At 43.4% G+C, this 20,466-nt stretch overlaps 1 protein-coding gene across 2 annotated transcripts in view; it reads left to right on the forward strand.

The window, feature by feature from the left end:
* SLC30A5 (solute carrier family 30 member 5) overlaps positions 1–20,466 on the forward strand; it is a 427,281-nt gene that overhangs the window by 62,566 nt on the left and 344,249 nt on the right. For both annotated transcript variants that reach the window (XM_085632130.1, XM_085632138.1), the window contains exons 3-4: positions 6,517–6,583; positions 9,324–9,409. In XM_085632130.1, the coding sequence (XP_085488256.1) occupies positions 6,517–6,583; positions 9,324–9,409 (153 nt within the window). The remainder of the gene's footprint in view (positions 1–6,516; positions 6,584–9,323; positions 9,410–20,466) is intronic.

Consider the following 20,466-nt stretch of genomic DNA (forward strand, 5'->3'; position numbering starts at 1 on the left):
ACTACATGTTTATCTGCATAGCGATCACGCTGCACACTACCATAGAGTGACTGCTTCCTGTGTGTATGTGCTGATGATGGCTCCCGCACCCACTCATTGGAGGTTTGAAGACCTGAACCCCAGCGTTCTAACTGCTTCCGGGGCACACGCGCCATTAGCGCCCTGGTAACCCCATCCCTCTCTCGTTCACTCTCTCTCTTTCCCTCCATAACAAATCTTCCCTTCTCATTCGCTCTCTCTCTCTTTGTCTCGCGCTCTCTCTCCATTTCTCCCCCTCCCATTCTACTGTCTCTGTTCTCAACTTTCTGTCTCCCACTCTGCCTCGGCCCGTTGCCCTCACCTCTCTCTTAGCCTCAGCCTCTTTCTTCTCTCCTTCTCCCTTTTTTACTTCCACCTGGTTTCTCCCATCTCCACCTTTCTTTTACCATTTCTCTATCTGATCCTTTATTTATGCTTCCCTGCTCCTCTTTCCCTCTGTCTTCTCTCTATCTTGCCTCTTCCACCTCCCTCACTGTCCCCAATTCAAAATGTCTTTCTCTGCCCCCGTGTCTGCCGGGCCTGACAAAGGTGCCTATCACCGCCCAAACCTTTGGGCCTCTTAAAGCTGCAAATAATAAGTACACTATTTAATATATTTATAATGACCCTGCGGAGATACATCGCTGTATTGTAGCGCTGCTCTGCACATGCGCAAAACTCGTTCCTTGCACAGATCATCGCAAGACTTTTTTTGTAATTGTCCAGAGTCAGTTGTGGTGGCTCACACTACATGTTTATCTGCATAGCGATCACGCTGCACTCTACCATAGAGTGACTGCTTCCTGTGTGTATGTGCTAATGATGGCTCCCTCACCTTCTCATTGCCTCAGCCTCTTTCTTCTCTCCTTCTCCCTTTTTTACTTCCACCTGGTTTCTCCCCCTTCTTTCCTGTATTCTCTCTCTGCCTGTCATGCCTTTTCCACCCATCTCCACCTTTCTTTTACCATTTCCCTATCTCATCCTTTCTTTATGCTTCCCTGCTCCTCTTTCCCTCTGTCTTCTCTCTATCTTGCCTCTTCCACCTTCCTCCCTGTCCCCAATTCAAAATGTCTTTCTCTGCCCCCGTGTCTGCCGGGCCTGACAAAGGAGCCTATCACCCCCCAAACCTTTGGGCCTCTTAAAGCTGAAAATAATAAGTACACTATTTAATATATTTATAATGACCCTGCGGAGATGCATCGCTGTATTGTAAACAAGCATTGGCATAGCCAATAGGTCTCGCCTTTGGGACCTTATAAGTATTTAATTCTGCAGCACAATACCCTTGGTGCAACATCAACTGTTGCTTGGCTAAACACTTATAATGTCCCAAAGGCAAGACCTATTGGATATACCAATGCTTGTTATTCTTTGTGAGTTGTCATGGAGGTATTTGCTGTTTTAGATTTTACTTATTTTTGTGCAAATTTCTAATTTATAAAATGTAAATCTAAAAACATTTTCATAGTTTTTCTTCCCTTTCCCTCTCTTAAAGGTTAGCTTTCTGTAGTAGTTTTCCATTCAGGGACGAGCCCAGGTTCAGCAACCCATTTAGATAGTGGCCAGATGTTTTCCTGTATGTTTGTGAGGAGAGATTTTATTTGAGATCATGTGATTACTGAAAAACATGATCAGCAAGGTTTTACCGAAAAACACTGCAAAGCCCAGTTATGACAAGGAAAAGGATTTTAAGGCTATTACAAGAAGAAAATAAATCAGATATATATTTGTTTTTAAATTAATTATTGATGCTTCAAAGGTATGCTCCAAGTGGATACTCACTGCTCATGCCTCCCCCCCACAAGATTGCCCGCCTCTCTCGTCCCCCCCCCAAAGTGCTCCTTCTGTGTCCTTCGTTGGAACCAGGATAGGTGGTTTGGGTGGCGGGCACCTTTGCCTCCTTTCCTGTCTCCACCTTGTATACTACTAGATGTCTCTTCGTTCTAGGGATTGGAAGGAAAGGGATCTGATTCTGCACATTGTTATATCCGGTGGCTTGGTTATTGTGTGCTGATAAGTGAAGATGGCAGCTGGTGCTGTATGCGGTGTACCCACCTCTTGAGCCACCTCCCGTTGGAGGGAGTTGAAAGTAGAAAGAATAATGTAGCTAGGTGTGGTGATTGTAGTAAGTTGAGGTGGGGACTTGAGACTGATATTGACTTCAGTTGACACTATCATTTTTGCAAACGTTTGTTAAAAGAACACAAGCTTTGGGATTTGGGGGGGGGGAGGAGTTGTTTGGGGCACGTACAATGTCTTTTGTAATGTGCTACATGGCCTTATTGTATACAGGCATTTCATTAACATGTTTCTATATTAGCAGCCACTGTGTATGACTCTGTACTGAATTTTGGCATCTCTGTTTCAAATGTGGGTTCCTGCCGTCTTGTGCTGTAATGCTTAATTCTTATGCCCAGAAAAGAGATAAAGAAATTTTGAGAAAAGAAAAACAAGATCACAAGTTTTTTACCTAAGCAAGAGCAGATTAAAGGAAACAGTGTGTGCTCATGACCTTTTCTATCCTGCTGAGAGCTGCTGTGATCACTTCTTTGTGCTTCCAACTTGCTGCACAAACATGACCAGTGAGATTGCCTAAGCCTGCAACTCCCTGCCCTTAATTGGTTACCCGCGAGCATTGGTCACAGGTACAAAGTGTTCAGGTTCACGTATCAGATTCTGACTGGATTGTAGTGGGCAAGGAGCTGGGCGGGCAGAGAGGTGGCACCCAGTGCAGCTTGTGCTTGACGGGGAGTTGAGTAGAGTCAAACGGCTGAGCCTCACCATTTTGATCTGCAAAAAGTTCCTGCTGTATAAGAGAATTTAACTTCTCATCATCAATTTTCTTATATTTCATTGTATATAATTATGTTGAGCAGATCTCAGAAAATAATAAAATGCAGTTCAAAAGACATGCACACCTGAGCTATAGCAGCAGTTTTACCATACGTTATTGCTACCGCTACTGCCATTACCACTTTTACTACTATTGCCTCTTAGTAAACACAAAGGGCTCATAAATAAACTGATTCAGTAGAAAGAACAAAAACTTCTAAACAGCAAACAATTCTAACTCGTTTCTCAGCTACCCGTGCTCCACTAAATAATACGCCTAGTAAAGACAATGTTGGTGTTGTCGCTGTGCATAAACATAAAGATTCTACTGTTGATACTCAATCCAATAAACAAATGCCACACCTGTGACACTTAGATTTATTAATATCATTGCCTGGGAAATACAGATTAAAGCTACAAACCCTATAAAAGCATCAGTATTATCTTCTGGAACTAATTACAATGATTTGTAAAAGTCAATTAATGCAGCTCAGTAAGGTTATGTGGTTATTGGAGCTGCTAATTGTGAATTAATTAATTTGATAACTGATTTAATAATGGTAATGGATGTACTGACTGTCACTCATGAATCTATTAACATGCAATCAATGCATAGTCTGGAAGATAACTCAGATTTCTTACCGATGCATATATTAATTTACCTTTCTAGAGCAATATCAATGTCTGAACATTGACGGTGTACCTTCCACGTTCCCAATTGTGACTGTAATTGTAGCTGTCCGTAACATAGTTATAAACATTTCTGATACCTTGTTGAATCAGTCATTATTGGAACAAGTAGCACTGCAAAAAAAATCTCTAAAGATTCAAAATCCATTGATGATGTCTGATGGGGTTGTTTCCACTTAACATTCATTCAGCACTGAGATTTGATGATATAATGGATTCAATCCAATTACTTCTAGGAAAATTAGTAAAACATCTACAATCTTGTACTCAGAGCATTGGAAAACACTTTTGGGTGAGACCGGACTTAAGACATCGGAATAAGAAGTCATCCAGCTCTCTTTGAATAAGGGTTCTTGTAACTTTCAAATTAAAAACACTTTCAGCCATAACAGCTCTACACAGAAGCGAGGTCAGACAATTCCAGGTTTGGCACCTCTGGTAAATCAGTTGACAGAATAATAACATGTAACTCCCCAATTTTTTCAAATAGCAACTAAGTGCATACTATCACTGCTATTGTCTCTCCTATGGATGCTAAATTTCAACAATATACCCGCAAATGTAGGCTAAAAACCTAAGGAGACTAAACAAAAACCTGATACAAAGTAGGGGATAGAGCCCATCGTATTACTACATCAAATATTACAGTATTTCCTATTTTTCAAGAAAAATAGAACAAGAATTCAGAACCTATCAGTGCATAAAGGAACACATTCTGGATGTGCAAGATAACTGAAATAAAGTAATCTCTAGTGCACATGGAAACTATATTATATCAGCAAGTTGTGTTAAAGAACACCTAGATCTCCATAACCTAAGTTAGGCATGCAATACGAAGGCACCTCAAACAAACAAAAATAAGTTCTAAAGGTGATGGTACAGGAAAGGTAGTCACCAGTACTACTACACTTAATCCAGCTAAATGATCTACACAAAATAAACTGTTACAAGGGATTGCTGATAGCATTTCAAGCTCTGGGAAGGCATTAGCGTTTCATTAAGTGCCCCTTGAGCTAGATCGCAGCAAGGGGCAAATTATTTACAACAAAGCACAGAAAAAAGCTCCGAAAGGAGAGAGACCTTTCAAGCTACATTTCCGTAAGTGGCTCTTAGGAAAAAAATATGCTATCTCTTTTGACCTCTAAGAAGAAAGAGAAAAAACATCTTGGGGAAAAAACTTTAATTGTGCAAAACCTATTTTTAGTCCTTCTTCTGCTCAACCTAACACTGCCAACAGAGAACCAGAAATATACCAAATTGATCTGCACCCTATGACTCAGAAGGCCTGCTTGACATTTTTAAATCCTTCGAGGAATTCAGCAACACCAATTCCCAAGATCTTAACAGAGTTATATTTATCATGGATAAACCACTTAATATGGAATTTATTTGTACAACTTGGTCAAATAGTAATATGATCATTCTGTTTCAACAAAGGGAAACTGAATTCGCTGAGTGGAATATCTTAATAAAATCTATCCCAAATCAAAAATATCTGTGTTTAAAGTAGGAATGATTGGCTCTATTCAGTGCAAAGATAACTGATCAGAACAAGAGTACAGTCTACAAAGATCCTGATGTTCTCCAATCAAATGAAGTGCGTAACCTAACTATCACTCTATCCATGAATCAACCCTCCCACAGAGCAGTAATAATTTCCTGACCCATCACTACATCACTACAACACTTGGCCAGTAGGACGTTAATTCGCTCATGAAATAATGCTGGGTTTGAAAAGAAAATAGGACTGTATGGATCAGAACTTTTAAATTATCTTAATCAGTATCATATTATCTGTTTTTGAAAAACTTGGAATATGACTTCTCTCCACCTTTCATATGTTTACATGCACAAAGTATTTGCAACCAAAATCCAGTTGGTCATACTAAGTAGGGGCCTGGCTATATTAATCCAAAAAACTCCTAAATCCGCAAACTCTAACCATTACTCTATCACAACAACATCTGGAAGTACTTTCGTTTTTCATATTAATTGTATTTAATACTAGTAAGAACAGCATACCAGTAGTGGTTTGGGAAACCCTCCTTCAAACTCTTTAATTTTCTTTCTTCAACACTTGAAGTTAAAAATAAAATACTTAATTACTTATAATAAGTAATAATAAGTACTTGAGCAACAAACAAGACTTTCTACTACCTACAAAAAAAGCCATATAAAAATGTTAGATACTTATCAAAAATTTCACATTTTGTGGATAGGAATCATGAAATTACGCCAACTAAAGAAGAGTATACATACAATTATTTAAGCAAAGTAGGAGTGCTTATGGACCAAATTATACTTGTCTACTCAGTCCCGATACCGCTTTAAATTCTGTATGCTACTGGGCCAAAAATCCAGGCACCTACATTTAGTAAAATCATATAAGGAAACGGCCTTACTATTTCTGCGCCGTATTTATTGCAACTTCCTGAGCTCTCTCCTCAAGCCTTACTCCCACATACAGTTTTATTTTCTCTATCCTTCCATCTCCCAGTTCTTCCTCCTTTGCTGTCGTGTTCCTGCCCTGCTTTTCCTATCTCCACATTGATTACTCTGTCAATGCTTTCATGGCCAGCCGGCTTGATGCACAGTAAGGGCTACTCTTTATGCACTGTTAATCCTCTAGATGGCAAGAAATTAGTATTTTGAGGAAGCTTAGTCTATTCACTGGGCTCCTCCCTGGTTCCTCCTGCCACATTAGTTCCTTCCCTACCGCAAGTTGTTGTTTTTTTAATCCCACATTTGAGGCAGCCTCAGCAAAGACTGAAAAATATTTACTGGTAAACAACATTATATGATGTCCCTTTATGGCTCAGTGCCGTTTATAAACCAACTATCATAGTAAGAATTTGGTGATGTAAATTTGCAGTTAACTTGGTTCTGTCTTTAATCATGAACAGTGACTATACAGTTTGCGTCACTCAGTCTTTTACACCACACATTAATAATGTTTATTTTACCCCCCCAATTCAGATCTGCAATTTTAATGGTTTTGTTTCAAAAGCCATTTTCATCTGGGAAAACTGTTACAAGGCAACAGGTAAGCGATGCTGCTGACATTGTGTGGATGGCCTTCTGAATATGTCCGAGTACAATGCTATGACAATCTGAATACCTACAAATACAATGAAACAATAAATCACTTGCTCAGTGTACATCTTTGTTACTAGTACAAGACACGTTTTGTGATTGGTATGTATGGCCTTGTGTTGCCTTCTGACAGTCTCCTCTTTTGTTTAGTTTCTAAGAATAGGTGACTAGTTCTTTTTCATTGAGATGTGTGAATGATTTTAATATTTGTGGGTTAGAAGTGGAGAGCTTTACCAATTGACATTCACAGTCTATGGGGCATAGGTATGCCCATTGCACAGCAGATGTGTGTGTGTGTGTGGTGTTCCTTGGTTGGAAGTGCTGTTGAGTACCTGACAGCCAACTGCATCACATATCTTTTTGAATGTATGCCTGTCCATTGGGTTGTAGTGCATGTAATTGTGTCATTCTTATGTAATTTCTGCAGAGCATAGTCAGAGCTCCCTGTGCAAGTATGTGTATGTTAACTTGTCTTTCATAACTTCTCCACAACATTGTTAACCTCATACATGTTGATCTAATGCTTATTCTCTTTATTATTGGCTGTGTATTATTGGCCTGTGATATAGAAAAACATGGACAATTCCCAATGAAAATAATAACATTGGGATTTGTGGATTTACACCTACTATTTTCCTAAAATAATTTTTTTTAGGGCACTGACAAACATTTCAAAGACTGTACGTAGTAATCTATAAAAATTGTAAATTTCTACATGTACATCTATCATTAAGTCAACTGATTTACCACTAGTTGAAATGCTCCTCATTTGCAATTACGTTTAAGTTGCAAAGCCATCCTATGTTTTCTTATTTTCTCCTCATGGATAATATATTTTAAGGTTGTCTTCCCCTGCAACCCTGTTAAAAATGGGGTATTTTTCTTACCCAATTAGCACACTTGTGTAAATTGTTTATTGTTCTAGATACAGGTGCGCAAATTACCGAAATGCTTTTCTGCTGGGAACACATATTCCCAACCTTACCTCTCAAACCATTTCATTGCTGAAAAACCACAATATTAGTGGATTTTCCACAGTTGGATGATTAAATTTACGGGTGAAAAAATATGTTGATTTAATTTGATGTGAATTTGTGTTTTTTACACACCTAAGTTGTTTTCCCCATGTATAACATCTCACTTTTTACTTTTGTGTCCACTAGAATCTTGTTTCCTTTTGGGCGCCTCAGGTGCATGTACGTCTGAGCCCTCCATCACTCAAGGCCCAGTTCCAACTTCTTTTTATGCCTTGATTTTTCTGGCTTAGAAGCACATGAATCTGCTATCAGCAGCTGATCCAGATCAGAAACGTGATCTGTACTAGATCCCAATATTGAGTACCTGCTGCTGCTTTTGTGAAGATTCCTCCGCATAATTTATGAAAAGGGGTGACATTATCATGGATAGGTTTATGGGTAGGCTCAGACTTGGAGGATCGCATACCAATTGCTTCCCTTCTGATTTTGCAATTATGGTGGACCATGTTCTGGAAAGTCCACTTGAACCATTGCAACTTCTGAAGCCACCAGAGCATCCTAATTTAGTACCCCTGTAGAGTGCTTTTGAATAGAGGGAGAGAGGCCATTACAACACAGTCCAATGAAACAGTGTTATTCCATGGGCACAGTTAGCTAGTTGTATGTGCATCTTGGAATGTGATATCTGATTCTTTGTTTTCAACTTTTACAACTTTCATGGGTCTTAAAATTCTGCTGCAAGGGTAAGCCCTTTTTAGGGAAACCAAACTCACCTTGCAGCAGGTGGAGATACTTGATGCCTGTTCAGTGTCTAGTTCTTTGGACCTGCTTAATTTTACCTATCTGCTACTTTTAAATTTTATTCTAAGGTGAGATGTTTGCCTGTATTGGTGAAGGATATGAGTAATTCCTTTTCCAACAGCTCCCAAGGTCTATATTTTGAGTTGTAACTCCTGGAGTTCAGAATTTCCCTATATTTACTTTTCAGGTAGAGTTTCTTTTTGTGGTTTATACCTGGAGTGCGTGTCTATACTAAAATAAATTTATATTGACGCAAAATGAGGCCTGCTAGTTATCTTGAACTGTCATGCAGTGTGCTTTACAGTAGCAGACCCAAGTCTCCTCTCGAAAAAGCACATAACTGGCTTTACCACAGATCAGTAAGTGTCCTGTAAGATTATTGAGAATCCGTATTTTGATTTTTACTAATGGTATTTCTGCTGCGCATCACTCAAAAGGGCGCACATTAATTGTTAGTCTGCAAAAATTCATTTGTCATGTGTAAATACTATTTCATGAATTTAAAACCACTACTTGGTGTTACACATATGGCGATAACATAATGGTTAAAAACAAGTACATGCTTTGTGTTAGCAATTGTGGTAATTTAATATTACCTTTTGTTAAAAAAAAAACAAAGCACTGCAATTTGTACAGTTTTGGTTGTGCAGCCATAAATTGGCTGGAAAGTTCTGGTTGTGTCCATAAAAACACAGCCAGAATTGGTTGCATGCACTGCATATACAAGATGTATCTGTGTTTCAGTTGCGTCATTGAGAATCTAGAAACCCTAGACTTCTAAGTGGGCCGTAGGTGGCACTCAGGCTTGTGTCCAATTTGAATGGTGTACTGTAAAATAAATTACGAAAATTTTGAATCTGTATACTTCATGTTCATGCTAAATTATGAAGGATTCCCTTTGTCATTTTGCAGTGGATCAGTATTGTGAAACATGCCTTGGCAAGCTGCATCATTTCACTCCTGTGGTTTTTTGGCCTTACTCTTTGTGGACCTTTAAGGTAAGTTTCCCTTTTGAAAGGTAATTTTATTTTCAGTTTTTATACAGTTTTTTTTTTCTGACAAATGTTCCAAGTGAAACGATCATGCCTAGACAAAAGGTATTTCTTCTTTTGATGTATGGAAATAGAGAGGAACTACTGTCAGCACTACATTCCCCTCTATTAAGGAGCATCACAGACGCCTTTGCTAACCAGTACCAATACATTGATTTACCTCTTTGGGGAATCACATTGCTTGTACACAAACTGGAACTGTGTTACAAGCCTTTCAATTCTAAGTACACAAATCTGATCCAACCTTTGCTGTAGATTATTTTCATGTAAATATGTGGTGCAAGTTGGGTATCTTTGTCCTTCATCCAGTGTGTGCATATTATATCTGAAGGGTGTTTATGCATGGCACATCTCAGCAGAGAAATTATGTGCCCATGAACCGGGTTGCAACTTGTAATGATGGTAATTCTTTGGAGTACTTTGCAACCGCGTCAGGAGTATAGAGTGCTATGATAAAGTACAATACTTGGAGCCTGAGTAGATGACGGGCGCCCACGGTGTCCATTGAGCCGCGCTGCACCCCTCATCTAGATGCGGGCCTGGAGGGAGGAGCTGCCCCCATTTTAACTCTGAGTGCTGCTCCTCTTCCCACTGTGACAGGATGGCCCAGTGAATCCCTGGACAACTGATGAGGGTGGGCCCCAGCTACTCTCAAGACTTCAGAGCCTGTGTGAGATACAGGTGAGCCCCTCTGTGGTGTAACTGAGGCGAGCGGCTGCGCAGGGGCAAGCCTGCTCGAGGTGCAATACTGAGTGTGAGCGAGCCTCACGTGGAGGTGGCCTGTGACCGGAGGGCCCTGTAAAGAGAGCCACAGCCCTCTTCTGATTCCCCATAGACTTTGTTGGGGACAGCAGAGGGCAATGACCCCCGGATGCCTGCTTGAGTGGTTGGAGGGCGAGCACTATGGATCGGCGGTTGGGTGGGTCTGGTAGCTACAGGACCCACCATTGCTCCTGACTGTCTGCTGCAGTTGGGGATTGTGCAGGCCCCTGAAGAGTGCCTGGGGGCGTGTAAAGAATCGACGGCCCCTTCTTGGGTCAATATAGAGTCTCTAAGGGACTCCAAAGGGTCTTGACCCTTTTATGCCTGCATGGGTTCTTGGAAGCCACACAGAGCAGATATTAGGCTGGGTGAGGCCTGCCTCTGTTTGACCCTCCACTGTGCTTAACCATCGGGAGAACGTATACATTGTGTCTTGTACAGGCCCCTTGCCTAGAACCTTGAGCTCCAACAAGAGGCGGTGGGACACACCAGCTTGGTTCCATGGTGCCCGAGGGGCATCTATTTGCCTGTCTGATACGAGGACCCCCGCCTCTAGATGGTTATATATATATATATATATTTTTCCATGTCCGGATTCTCTATTCCTGTAGCCGCCCTGCAGAGTCGGGGGCCCCCACCATGGAGGTTTTGTTTTTCGTGTTGCAGACAGTATGGGAGCATGACCCGCTCACCAGATGCCAGACCGAAATGGATTGCCTTGGTATTTCTGGCATTTGAGGTGAGAAAGGGAGTTTAGAGAGGTACATATCTCTCATGGACAGTTTTTGACTCCAGCTATTTGTGGAAGTATTTTGCTGCTACTCATTGACATTGTGTGCACGTAGTCACTTTATTATATATATATTTTTCTACAGCGCTGAATCACCCCATTGGGGGTATCTCTGCACTTGGGACGGTGTGCTGCAGCCAGACCCAAGGGACTCGGAAAAGAAAGGTTTTTAAGAGCTTCCTGAATAGAGGGATGCTCTAGCAATCGTGGAGCTGGAGGGACAGTCCGTTCTAGAAAGTTGGGGCAAGATGTGAAAATGCTTTGCCACCCCTGCGAGCCATTTTAATTCTAGGAGTACAAAGAAGTAACTTGGACCCTGATCTAAGGGTCCGCAAGGGGGGAGTGTCCTTGATGAGTTTGTCGGACAAGTAGGAAGGCCCCTGACCATTAAGTGCTTTATAAACAATGCAGCCGATCTTGAATTTCACCCGCTTTCTCACAGGGAGCCAGTGGAGTTTATTAAGAAGTGGGATAGAAGCCGTTCTGGGAGGGGCGTTGGTTACTAGTCGAGCAGCCGTATTTTGTACAACTTGGAGCTCGTTTAAGGCGGCCTCGTTTGCCGAAGCTAATAGTGCTTTACAATAGTCCAGGCGGCTTAATATTAGGGCTTGCATCAATGTTTTTTTTGTCGAGGAAGGTAAGTAAGTTGAATGTGTGGTAACAGGTGCCAGCAGTGGTAGTGGCGTGGACATCGAAAGTGAGATTGTGGTTGATTCGTATTCCTAGATTCTTGGCTACTTCTTTGGGAGAGGGGGCCGTGCCCAGCTCCTCCGGCCACCACCTGGGAGTCCAGCTTATGGCCGCTCCTCCAAACAACATGATCTCCGATTTCTCGGCATTCAGTTGGAGGAAGTTGGTCCTCATCCAGGCCGCAATGGTCTTCATGCCCTCAGAGAAGATAAGTTGTATATCAGGGCTAATTTTATGAGGTGAGGAGAAGCTGGGTGTCGTCCGCGTAAGAGATGGAACTAAACCCTAAGTTCCTCATAAGTTTGGCCAAGGGGGTAACATAAATGTAAAAAAAGAGTAGGGCTCAAAGAGGAGCCCTGCGGTACCCCCTTGGCAACTTTTGTGGTTTTGGATCTAAAAGTCCCCAATGTGACTGTCTGAGTTCTGTCGGTAAGGAAGTCTGTCAACCATTTTAGTGCAACCCCCTGTACTCCAATGCCCTGAAGTCTCTCCAGTAGAATATGGTGCGAGATGGTGTCAAACGCCGCCGATAGGTCAAGCAGCACCAACAGTGCCGCCTGACCATTATCCAGGGCCATTCTGATGTTATCCGTTACCTCGATTAAGGCGGACTTGAGAGGTTTCAATAAAATCAGACAAATGTCTGTTTATATGCTTTTCAATAAGTTTGCTCTGAAGGGGGAGCAAGGAGATGGGGTGGTAATTGGACAGCTCAGTGGCGGTTATCTTGAGATGTTTACGAATGGGTACAACTTGGGCTGCTTTCCATTCTGGGGGGAGTCTGCAAGCCCTCAAGGAACTATTAAGAATGGTACAGATGGGTGTAGCTAACTGTGTGGATAGTCTGGAAGAGATTCTTACGAGGGTAATATCTAAGGGGGAACCAGATTTAATTTTGGTAAGGAGAGCTTCAACCTCTACCGGACTGAATGAGGGAAAGCAGAGGAGCTGAGTGGCGTTGTCAAGGGAGGCAGGTTATACTGTAGTAGGGTACGATGAAATTTCGTTGGATGAGATGATTTTATGGTAAATGGCCTCGATTTTCTGGGTGAGAAAGGAAGCTATATTGTCGCAAAGCGACTGTGAGGGAGTTTCAACAGTTTCGCAAGCCCTGGGATTAGTGTAAGACTTCAGGATCTGGTAAAGGGTCCTAGAATTGTTCGCAACTTGTTCCAACTGATGAGCAATATGTAGCTTGCGAGCGGATTTAATATCTTTATGATAGGAGGACAATGCGGCTTTAAATCTCTCTTTGTCTTGCACACTGTGCGAATGTCGCCATTTCCGTTCCAATTTTTTACATTGGCTCTTTTCAGTTCGTAGGACAGGGGAGTAGCAGCTAGTGGGTGTATATTTTAGAGGGTGGGTCTGAGGCTTCATAGGGGCTGCATTGTCTATGGTAGCTTGTACGATGGAATTGAAATGAGCTAGCTGTTCTTCTACACTATAATATGTTAGTGTCTATGTTCCAGGAGCGAAAAGGGTTCAGGAATTGGTCGGGCTTCAATTTATGCCAAGGTCTCTACCAGCGTGCGGCGTAAGATGTAGGGGTGGAGAAATTACTATGATTCATACGTTGGAAATTCACTAGAGAATGGTCAGACCAGGTCAGAGGGCACATTTGCCCACAGATGATAATCATGAAGTTAGTTAAAATAGGATCTAAAGTGTATCCTGCCGAATGGGTTGGGGCTTTGTTGATCTTCAAGAGACCAATTGTGACCAGGTCTTTTAGGCAAGCTATGGCGTCAAGGTTGAGGGCATTCTCAGTACGGATGTTAAAATCCCCCAGAAGTAGGAAGTTTTGGGTGGAAATGACATGTGGGAAAATGAATTCCATTAGTTGGCTAGTAAAACCTAGTAGCGGACCTGGGGGTCTATAAACAAGAGCCTCTTTCCAGCTATGTTGAGTGTGCAGGTCCAGTCTGAAAACTAGGTATTCTATTTCGTCCGTACACATCTGATCTAAAATAGAGATAGAAATGGCTTCCTTATATATTAAAGCTATGCCATCCCCCCCGTCCGGTACTGTCGAGTTTTTGAATTCGATAGCCGTCCGAGAGAGCCATTGCAATAGAGGGGTTAGAGGATGGTTTGATCCAAGTTTCAGTGAGAAACCAAATGTGTGGATCATTTTCAGTCAGGAGATCCCATATGTTTACCACATGTTTAGGGAGGGATCCGACATTAGCAAAGAAGCAGTTCCAGCCAATGTTGGTGGGTTGGGTCTGGACACGACAATGGGGGATTTTCCCGTAAGGCCCAGATCCTTTGATCTGTTCAGGGGGAGGTCCATGAGGCAGAGTATGGATGGGAGCAATGCTCTGCAATGTGCACACACTGCATGAGAAAGGGCCTTCTGGTAAAATGTGTGAGTGTGTCAGGAACTCACAGAGATTATTTCTGATCGTGAGCAGTTCATCCCGTGTATAAGAGCACTGTGAATTCACGGCATTACAAATATTTGAGGTAGGACTAGCAGGGGTCCAGGCGTCCGACGGATGCAGGCGGGCTTGCCTTTGGCGTGCCATCGGCGTGCCCGCAGCGCGTCTCGCCAGCCATGAACTAAAATACTGGCAGCGAGGAGCGAGGCTCGTAGAGGTCTGGCTTCAAGCGCGTCTGCTACACGTCTCGCCAGTCATGAACTAAAATAGGGATTCTGGCCACGAGACAGTCACCCTTCTTTCCGGTCTCTGCCGTAAATGTCTCAGGGCATGTCCTTCAACACAGCCTCCCTCCACTCATCGGGCGAGCCCGTGTTGGACCAGGAGAGGAGCACTTGGATGGCGACAGAGAAGGAAGAGCTAAAGAGATGTGCAATTAAAATTAGTTTTCTTAAAAGCAGCGTGTACCAAAGTGCAAGTGTATCTAAAATGAGATGCGGCATAATAGTAGTACCGGGAATACACTGTAGGAGCGAGGCTCGTAGAGGTCTGGCTTCAAGCAGTTTGGTGCTTGGAGCGCGGGCTACGGCCCTGAGGAAGTGCGGAAAGCCATCGTATGAGTGAGTGGCAAGGACAATATCTGCTGCTACATCTACAAGCTGTAGTCCCGGGGCCTGCTGGTCTGCCTCTCCCTGAGCTCTTTTCCATTGGATCCAGTCAGAGTGAGTGGCTGTTGTCCAGTGGTGCCGGGTAAGGAGCTGGGAAAGTCCCCTAGGGAGCAGAGTTAGAGAATCCTAATTTGGTGCCGCCTGCCTGCCTGGGAATGGAGAGGTGTTGCTCAAGGAATTTGCAAAGATAGTGCAGCGTAGAGCTGCCAGGCCGACAGGCCATGCTTGCCCGACTATAGGTGCAGTAGAGCCAGTCTAAAGGGCTGCACCTGAGGGGGCACCTGACATCGCTACGCCCCAGTGGGCAGATGTGTGTGGTCTTGGACTACTGTGGTGGACAGGGCCTAGGGGTCCTGGCTCAGAACTCAGCTTGAACCACCTACAAGTAGGGGAGATGGCTGCAAGTCTACGGAACGGCACTTCAGGCACTTCCAGTTTGATCTACACTCTACCCTCACCATGCTGAAAGACAAGGGACCCAAACGTACTCAAAAAAATAAAATCATTAACTATGCGCAACCCATTTCCCCGGAGGGCCAGACGAGGGATGGTCCCTTGGTTGACGCACATGGAAATGCAGAGTCCAGAGCTGATGCGACTTAGGAGCAGCAATTAAAAACTCACGAGAAGAAATGGTTCACAAAATTGACTATCAATGTCAATCTCTTACGCACTGATTTACATAAAGTTGCTGATCGTGTGAAGACCATGGAACAAAATGTAGATTGTCTGCAACAGAAGGTCCGCACTGTACGAGATACTGTTCTCAAACTTAAAACACTGACAACCTGTTTGGATAAAAGAATGGAAAACACAGAGTGGTGTTCCCATAGGAATAACATAAGATTCATGGGGTTCCCGGAAAGAGCAGAGGGTCAGTCTACCAAACTTTTCTTGGAGGACTGGATCATATCATTCCTTATGCCCAAGAGACTCTCAAAACCTTTTACGGTCGAACGGGTGCTTGGGGCCCTGGCTCCTACGGGAAGCCCCCCCCCCCCCTCCCCCCCGAACGACCATTGCACGTTTGTTTATTATCTGTGACCATGACACCATCCTGCTAAGGATCCGCACCCGTGGTCCACTGCTGTTCGAAAGTCACCCAATCGCTATATTTCCTGACTGTACTTAGCGAGTGCAGGAAAGCAGAAAGCCTTTCTTGTAATCAAGAGGAGGCTTTGAGACCTCAATATGTAATTTACCCAGCAAAACTGAGAGTACAACACGAGGGGAATGCCCTGTTCTTTTTCTTTCAGGAGAACGTTAGTGAATGTCTGGATGCCTTGCCCTGTTCATCGGGCCGAGGCCCAAGTCCATTTGCCTGATACACAGCATCAATCGGCGCGTTGCAGGCATTGGAGGGGAACTGGAAGAGCCTGGAGGATGACCGCGGATCGGAGAGTGTCGTGGTTGGGCCAGATGGAACCCTATGGACCACGGAAGTACCCCTAGGCTCAGGAAAAGACTCCCTAGGACAAAGAACGGACCAGGGTTCACTCAGTGACACGTTGACTCGCATTTGAGATGTGGATTACCCTTGTTCCACCGGAAGGTGGGATAGACCCACACAACTGCATACCTTTGTGTTGTGACTGCTCACCCCCCCTTTATTTTGCCTGTGTAGCCTTTTTGTTTGCCTGTGAAGCCTTTGCAAGTGTTGCCACGCACCAAAGATGGCCTTAGGGAACTGATACAGTAAGGTATTGTGAACTCTGGCGTCCTGGTCGGACTGGATGCGGGGTAATACTATTTTCATCACTGTTGGTTCACATTATAGCTCAACAGCTGGAGGTGGTATGACCCAAAGGCTAGTAGCCACAGGGAAGGGGTTTGAGTGCCTTGGCCTGACACCCCTCTCTGATGACCTACCCTCTTGTATAGCACCATGTTTTGGGTTTTGTGGGGAAGGGCGGGGAGAGTTCTCTATGTACTTTTTCTTTTTATTGAATTGCATTGATGGGGGAAATGGAGCGACGTGTACTGACTAGCAACATGTCTATGTTTAGACTGGGTGGGTGGTCACACTGCCCAAAGGGTTAGGGGGAAGTTCCGAGAGATTAGAAGTTCTTGATTGTGGGTAGGAGCTCAGATACTGATTTCACCCTTGTACATGTGCCCTATCCGGTGGTTAGATGTTACTCGCTGTTGGGTTATGTGTTGTTGGAAAGTATAAAATGTGTGTGCATTTACCATATGGCTGTTCCTACGCTGAAACTGATTACCTGGAATGTTAGGCATATTGCCCGGTTCGAGAAATGCAGAGGTGTCTATGCCAATTTAAAACGGTACAGAGTATCTCTTGCATTCCTCCAAGAAACTCGTATGGGGGTTCTATATTCCTTATATGCATAAACGCTGGAGAGGACACGTATAACCTACCTCATAGTCAGAATACACCTGTGGGGCACTAGTTTGGGTGACTCCAGGTATCCTTTTCGGGTATAGAAACCACTTTGTCGACCCGGAGGACTGTTATGTTCTGTTTGGAACCTGAGATGGCAGAGAGATTTGTTTTATCAATGTCTTATGTTCCAAATATTGGCTGCCTGGATTTTTATGCTGTGGTCACAAAAGCAGCTTCCCCATACTTAAACACCCCTGTTATACAAGCTGAGGACTGTAACTGTGTCCTGGACGGCATATTGGATCAGGAACACCCTAAAACTATACATAGCCCCATTCAACCGCAGCGCATCGTGACATGATATATGGCTTGCACCTCTGGGATGTCTGGAGAGACAGACATCCAACTGAAATGTTGTTCCGCTGTTACACTCCTGCGGCCAACACCCATATTCGGCTTGATTACTGTTTTCTCGCCGATTATCTTGTATCCTTTGACCATGAAGTCTCCCATCAAGCCAGATACCTATCAGACAACTCCCTGAGCCTAGTGAGCTTCGGAGGTCCACCTGGACTTTCAGCGATCCCTCTCTGGCGTCTCCGCACTGAGGCCCTATATGATCCCCCATTTGGGGAGACCTTTACTCAAATGCTAGAGCAATATTTTGCCTACAACTGAGGCTTGGCGAGCACTAGGGCCCTAGATTGGGAGGCTATGAAAGATGTCATACAAGGTGCCTGTATTAAGAACTCCTATGGGGTTCGTCGGCAGCTGGAAAGTGACATTGATACACGAGTGGTAATTAAAGAGATTGGAGGTGCTGTTGCCTTCTCAGCTGCTACAACTACCGGTGTGGCGGGCGGTCAGACCCAAACAATTGGAGGACCTGCCCAGACTTGAAAAACATACTTACGCGGCCTGTTGGCCCAGTTGGTCAGGTAGGAGGCTTCCCGGTCTCCTATCCTGACTCTCTAAAAAAAACTGTAGGGACTCTAGTCTGTACTCAGAAGGCCATTAATTATATTTTTCACGCCCATCTCTGTAATACCTATGCTGAACAGCTGAACCCCTCCATAGTAACTTTGCAGCAATTCCTAGCAGATAATCCCCTGCAGAGTCTCCTCCCGAAGGATAGAGTCTCCCTGGATAGTTCACTCTCCAAAGAGAAGATACTTGACACAATCTGACACTTGAAGCTGCGAAAACTCCAGGTAGCCCTAGTTTACCTTCGGAGTTTTATCACAAATATGCAGAGATGATGACTGACAGGCTTTTGGAGGTATATGAAGAAGTACTGCATATTGATTCCCTACCTGCCATTATGTGTGAGGCATTAATTGCGATGGTACCGAAACCTGGTAGAGATTCCATGAAGGCATCGACATACCTGACAATATCACTCCTAAACTACTTAGCAGTGTGCTGGTGGCTCGCCTACTTCCGTTACTGCCTGGCTTGGTTCATACAGACCAATCCTGTCTATCCCAAAGCAAAACACTCTCCATAATCTCAGACACCTAACTCATGTTTACCACGTTTCACAGCTTCCGGACAACACCTACACACTAGCTTTGTTAGTCATAGAGCAGGTTTCGATTCCCTCAATTGGACTTACCTTTGGCTTGTGCTGAGTAGAATGGGCTTCGGCCCTAAATTTATTCAATGGGTCTGCCTTCTTTACACTGATCCCTGTGCCAATATACGCTTGGTGGTGTGGTGTCTGAGTAGTTCCGGCTGAATAGGGGCACTAGGCAGGGGTAACCACTCCAGCCCCTCCCCCCCTGTTGTTTGCCCTTACCATGGAGTCCTTGGTGGTGGCCCTGCAACGTATCACATCACCTCATACTAACAATATCAAATACATTTATCTTTCCATTAATTTAATGTTAATGCTTTTGGTGCAGTGATTTCACTGTGGATACTGGTAGTGGTTCTATCCGCAGCTTTTGATATCATGGATCATCTCATCCTGCTGAATGAATTGTCCTTGCTGGCCTGGCCAAATACCAGTTTCATCAGCTTGTTCACCTCCTCCTGTCTCATCAGTCACAGAGAGCAACTCACTCCTCTTTCAATCCGAGAAATGATCACTTTTCTGTGGGGTGCATTCTCACCAGCTTTCTCTCATATTTATCTGGCTACTTTATTTGTTATCCGTAATGATTCCTAGGTGAAAGTGCAATCTGACAATACTGAAATTTGCATACAGCAACCATGGTCCCACTGCAACAGCTGATCTTAAAAGCATTTTAAGCAAGAGTGACATTTGGTTAAATAAAAACTTTCATCAGCTGAATGGTTAAAAAGAAGAGATTACACATTTAGGGACTAATGGGAGGACTGGTTGCTTTCATATTCCATTCCAAAGATCCTTAACAATGAGATATATCTTTCTACTAAAGTCAGAAATCCTGGTATTTTTTATTATGTGACGTCCTTTAAAGCTCAAGTCAAAAAAGTCTTGGCATATGTTCTCACCTACTATTAAAACTAAGACATGTTCTAATCCTGTCATCCAAGCATCAAACTGGAAGTGTGAGCTGCTCTAAACTCAAAGCCGAACTATTGCAACTGCTTCTTTGGAGGCTGTCATTGGCTCAGATAAACCAGTTGTTGCATGTACAGAATGCACGAGACAGGCTGCTTAATAACTTGGGTAGAAGGTGAACATCTCAGAGGCTTGTAGATTTCTCTATTAGCTTCCAGTAAAAGACCTGTTCTGGTTAAAAATAGGTTGTTGTATGTACAAATGTATCAACTAGTTGACCGATTTTTCTCTGTACTTCTCATCTGGAAGGAGCAGAGACAAAAGCTGCTTCGAATTAATCTGGTCTGATTTAAATCTATCGCAACAGAGCCTTTTCGACCTTTGGCCCCTTGCTCTGCAATCCTTAACCTATACCTTATGGTATGTGTCTAACCTACCTGCCTTTAGGGAGGCCCTCAACTCCCCTGTTAAAGGTAGTGCATAAAAGGCTTGCACCTAAAGACCCACTGGCTGAGTGCTATACAAATAATATCAATATAAGAATAAAAGAATGGTTCAGGCCATCCTGCAAAGAAAAATAACATTTTCTCATCTAAAGCTCTGCTTCTTGCCTTTTGATGATACTACAGGTAAGGCAAACCACGTTTGATTTTCAGTCCTCCTGTGGGAGTCTCTTAGCATATCAGCAGTGTTTGACAACTGGCTATACTATTTTGCCATTGCTTTTCAGTATATTTATAAGCTATTGTGTGGGGCCTGAACTCGTGATAGGACTGACACAGTGCTCATGTATCCATCCAGACGAATGTGCCAAATATAGATACTGGATAAGACCCTTAGCCCAGTTAGTCATTGTGATTCAAAGTGAAAGGTGCCT

Source organism: Triturus cristatus, chromosome 2_1 (genome assembly GCF_964204655.1).
Source record: "Triturus cristatus chromosome 2_1, aTriCri1.1, whole genome shotgun sequence".
Lineage (NCBI taxonomy): Eukaryota > Metazoa > Chordata > Amphibia > Caudata > Salamandridae > Triturus > Triturus cristatus.